Source organism: Oncorhynchus nerka, linkage group LG26 (assembly GCF_034236695.1).
Source record: "Oncorhynchus nerka isolate Pitt River linkage group LG26, Oner_Uvic_2.0, whole genome shotgun sequence".
Lineage (NCBI taxonomy): Eukaryota > Metazoa > Chordata > Actinopteri > Salmoniformes > Salmonidae > Oncorhynchus > Oncorhynchus nerka.
Window position 1 is genome coordinate 41872630 of NC_088421.1, and position 5195 is coordinate 41877824.

The 5195-nt window shown below is 41.3% G+C and overlaps 1 protein-coding gene across 2 annotated transcripts in view; it reads left to right on the forward strand.

Moving 5' to 3' along the window:
• The first annotated feature begins 930 nt into the window (after positions 1 to 930).
• The window catches only part of slc6a16a (solute carrier family 6 member 16a), a 44374-nt gene continuing 40109 nt past the window's right edge, over positions 931 to 5195 (forward strand). For both annotated transcript variants that reach the window (XR_010461253.1, XM_065010724.1), the window contains exon 1: positions 931 to 1174. Coding sequence is in view for 1 of the 2 variants with exons in the window: in XM_065010724.1 (XP_064866796.1) it covers positions 1172 to 1174 (3 nt within the window). In the remaining variant the exon portion in view is untranslated. The remainder of the gene's footprint in view (positions 1175 to 5195) is intronic.

A 5195-nucleotide genomic window follows, 5' to 3' on the forward strand; every position in this document is an offset into this window, starting at 1 on the left:
ACTGACCAGGTGAATTCAGGTGAAAGCTATCATCCCTTATTGACGTCACTTGTTAAATCCACGTCAATCAGTGTAGATGAAGAGGAGGAGACACGTTAAAGAAGGATGTTTAAGCCTTGAGACAATTGAGATGTGGATTGTGTACGTGTTCCATTCAGAGAGTGGTAGTAGCTGCCAGGCGCATCGGTTTGTGTCCGGTTTATATCCTATCCTATCTCATCCTCCCTGGGAAGGTGTAAAGCTCTCTGTAGCTAGCTTAAAAAAAGGTTTTAAAAAGTCAAAACACACTCCGGACACCCATTTGTGTGTGTGTTTTCAGGATGAGCTCATGAAATACCATGTGTTAACCTAGAGCTCCCCACTGTGGATAAAGTTATTACATATGAACTGACCAGTCGATTTCCACTATTGGAATGTCATTCAACATTCAATAGTGCTACTTGTGAAGAGATCATTTAACACTGAGAGTAAGTCAAAAACGAAGTATATAAAGTAGGCAGGGTCTTAAATACCTAAAGACACAGTAACAATTTCAGATTAACGCTGTCACGTCGACGCTGCCTAATGAATAAGATATTTTCTAATGAATAAAAAATAGAGTGATTATCTTTTAAAGCTGAATTGATTGTTTATAGTCATGCACTAGGCTACAACGGTTGTCTCTCCTACAGTTCCTAAAAAAGGACACTTGACATGAAAATTACTTTACACCAAATGCAATTTGTTGCGAATTTGTGGCATGTAATTCAAACACTTCGGTCAACATGCAGCTGACTAAAGAAACCAATCTCAAGCGAACCACTGATATCGGCCCTGTGTGTATTTTGTAATATTATAGGGGCTGTGAAGGGAGGGACTGTGAAGGGAGACCAGAACCAATCAAAAGACGAAGGGAGTTGGTCTTCTTGATATCTTGGCAAGATCGACAGATCATGCTTCTTACACTGCTACAACGTGGCGCCTGTGAAGTTTTGTATAGGATTCCGAATAGCAATGATCAAGTTGAGCGCTCCAGAGAACCCTTCGTTATTATTTGCGTCAACCCAGACGTAATTTAGAGACAAGGTTCTCGTTCTGCTGGGGTAACGGACCAAGACTGGCAGTGAGAAGTTGTCCGACGTCAGAGACTACTCCCCCAAGTGCACAGCGCGACGTAGAGGACACACACACCATGGTATGTTCAATATTACCACTGAGAACGTTATTGAATCCCTTGTTAGGTTGATGCACTCATGCGCTGTTTGCATGTGAGACAAGGTTTTAAAAAGCGTATTTTCTTTTACACAGAACCCCCCTCTTCCTTGCGTTCTAACCTTAATGGCATCATGCCTACATAGCGACCTTTGTCTACTCTTTTACATATTTTAAAATGTTCAGTAAATAGCCTAATTGTTTTTCGTTTACTGCCGATTGCGTGTGGGTTATTTTCTCACTTGAAAAATGTGTACTATTACTTATGGAATAGCCCGATTGGCAGCAATTCAGTTTGTTTCTTTTCACTTCGGGGTAGTAATATTTGTGTAATATTCATGTAATTATAATACATTTATTCTGTCCTATTTCTACGTTAATGCCCTGACCTATGTAAACACGCTGTATATATATATATATATATATATATATATATGGGCTATTTATGTAGGGATCATGCAACTTTTATGACATTTTATGACGTTCTTTATGAGGAGTTCAGGACCATTTCATAATAATATGGATGATGTTTAAACGTACATTTTTACATTGTTGTCAGTTTGTCTCAACCTATAAACTGTTTTCTGTGTAGCGAAAGTGTAGGACTATAGGACCTCATCAGGGAAATAAGTAGGCTAGCAACCTTTTTATAACCCGACAAAGATCAGAGTTTATGCCAAACAATGCTGTTCCCAAGGTGACTTGAAGAGCCAGTACCCAAACTCATTTTGGAAAGTAGTTTGTTAAGGCTGGAAAGAAACACTTCGTTTTTCGTTTGGGTTGGAAGTAAAAAGAGACATTTCCATGTTCTGAAAAGAAAATGGACTGGGAAATATTCTTAGACAACAGAAAATCATACACACATCTGGGTCTGTGTCCGTCTTTGTCTGTGTGTCTGTTCCAAGTGTCTTGCCAGATCTAAACATGTACAGGGTTTCTGTTGAGGTTGGAAATATGTTACTTACTGCAACATAATAAATAGTATTTCAACCAGTGTAGGGTTTTCACAGTGCCATTGTCTGTAGATCACTGACATTCACTCTGTGGATGGATCTTGCTGCGATGCACTTTGCATATTGAACTAGAAGGTAAACAACCACATGCTAGTAAAGTTAATGTTCTTATTATAACACATTATACAGTTACAACAGATCCACAGGATTATGATGCACTGGTGAGTTTAGTTAGCATATCATCTCCATTACAATGTACCTGTAGTGTTAGTTTGTCCCTTAGGGCTCTGGTCAAAGGTATTGCCAGACAAAACGTTATGTAATATTATTTCATTCAGATTTCTCTCACTTACAAATACATTCATATAACTGCAACTGAGTTATTGACCGGCGGCGTGGGAGTTATTATGACCCAGTCTGAGAATCGCTGTTTACACACAGTTTGTTTTTTTACAAATCAAGTGTTGGGTGTGTATTTATTTAGCATAACACTTTGGGTGTGTGTGGCTCTCTGGGACGCAATGTTCTCTCTTTACTGATAGTGTTTCACCGACCAGTAGCCTAGGTAAATAAAGGTTCAATAATATATATATATTTTTAAATAGCCCAAAATGACCATGGACTCCATGTTCTCTCTTCACAGACACAGTGTTTCACTGACCAGTAGCTCAAAACAACTCTGGACACTTAACCACTATGGGGGGCAGAGGGTTAGGGGTGAAGAGGTAGAATTAGAGGTGAGCTATATTTAGAGAGAGGCAGAGAGAGAGAGAGAGAGAGAGAGAGAGAGAGAGAGAGAGAGAGAGAGAGAGAGAGAGAGAGAGAGAGAGAGAGAGAGAGAGAGAGAGAGAGAGAGAGAGAGAGAGGAGAGAGAGAGAGGCAGAGAGCAGAGAGAGAGAGAGAGAGAGAGAGAGAGAGAGAGAGAGAGAGAGGCAGAGAGAGAGAGAGAGAGAGAGGCAGAGAGAGAGAGAGAGAGAGAGAGAGAGAGAGAGAGGGGAGAGAGAGAGAGAGAGCGAGGGAGAGAGAGAGAGAGCGAGGGAGAGAGAGGGAGAGAGAGAGAGAGAGAGAGAGGGAGAAAGAGAGCGAGGGAGAGAGAGAGAGAGAGCGAGAGAGGGAGAGAGAGAGAGATTTTTTTTGTTGATTTCAAAAAAGCCTTCGACTCAATCTGGCATGAGGGTCTGCTATACAAACTGATGGAAAGTGGTGTTGGGGGTAAAACATACGACATTATAAAATCCATGTACACAAACAACAAGTGTGCGGTTAAAATTGGCAAAAAACACACACATTTCTTCACACAGGGTCGTGGGGTTAGACAGGGATGCAGCTTAAGCCCCACCCTCTTCAACATATATATCAACGAATTGGCGCGGGCACTAGAAAAGTCTGCAGCACCCGGCCTCCCCCTGCTAGAATCCGAAGTCAAATGTCTGCTGTTTGCTGATGATCTGGTGCTTCTGTCACCAACCAAGGAGGGCCTACAGCAGCACCTAGATCTTATGCACAGATTCTGTCAGACCTGGGCCCTGACAGTAAATCTCAGTAAGACCAAAATAATGGTGTTCCAAAAAAGGTCCAGTCACCAGGACCACAAATACAAATTCCATCTAGACACTGTTGCCCTAGAGCACACAAAAAACTATACATACCTTGGCCTAAACATCAGCGCCACAGGTAACTTCCACAAAGCTGTGAACGATCTGAGAGACAAGGCAAGAAGGGCATTCTATGCCATCAAAAGAAACATAAATTTCAACATACCAATTAGGATTTGGCTAAAAATACTTGAATCAGTCATAGAGCCCATTGCCCTTTATGGTTGTGAGGTCTGGGGTCCACTCACCAACCAAGACTTCACAAAATGGGACAAACACCAAATTGAGACTCTGCACGCAGAATTCTGCAAAAATAGCCTCCGTGTACAACGTAAAACACCAAATAATGCATGCAGAGCAGAATTAGGCCGATACCCACTAATTATCAAAATCCAGAAAAGAGCCGTTAAATTCTACAACCACCTAAAAGGAAGCGATTCACAAACCTTCCATAACAAAGCCATCACCTACAGAGAGATGAACCTGGAGAAGAGTCCCCTAAGCAAGCTGGTCCTGGGGCTCTGTTCACAAACACAAACACACCCTACAGAGCCCCAGGACAACAGCACAATTAGACCCAACCAAATCATGAGAAAACAAAAGATAATTACTTAACACATTGGAAAGAATTAACAAAAAACAGAGCAAACTAGAATGCTATTTGGCCCTACACAGAGAGTACACAGCGGCAGAATACCTGACCACTGTGACTGACCCAAAATTAAGGAAAGCTTTGACTATGTACAGACTCAGTGAGCATAGCCTTGCTATTGAGAAAGGCCGCCGTAGGCAGACATGGCTCTCAAGAGAAGACAGGCTATGTGCTCACTGCCCACAAAATGAGGTGGAAACTGAGCTGCACTTCCTAACCTCCTGCCCAATGTATGACCATATTAGAGAGACATTTTTCCCCCAGATTACACAGATCCACAAAGAATTCGAAAACAAATCCAATTTTGAAAAACTCCCATATCTTTTGGGTGAAATTCCACAGTGTGCCATCACAGCAGCAAGATTTGTGACCTGTTGCCACGAGAAAAGGGCAACCAGTGAAGAACAAACACCATTGTAAATACAACCCATATTTATGCTTATTCATTTTATCTTGTGTCCTTTAACTATTTGTACATTGTATATATATATATAATATGACATTTGTAATGTCTTTACTGTTTTGAAACTTCTGTATGTGTAATGTTTACTGTTAATTTTTGTTGTTTTTCACTTTATATATTCACTTTGTATGTTGTCTACCTCACTTGCTTTGGCAATGTTAACACATGTTTCCCATGCCAATAAAGCCCTTGAATTGAATTGAATTGAGAGAGAGAGAGAGAGAGAGAGAGAGAGAGAGAGAGAGAGAGAGAGAGAGGAGAGAGAGAGAGGAGAGAGAGAGGGAGAGAGAGAGAGAGAGAGAGAGAGAGAGAGAGAGAGAGAGAGAGAGAGAGGGAGAGAG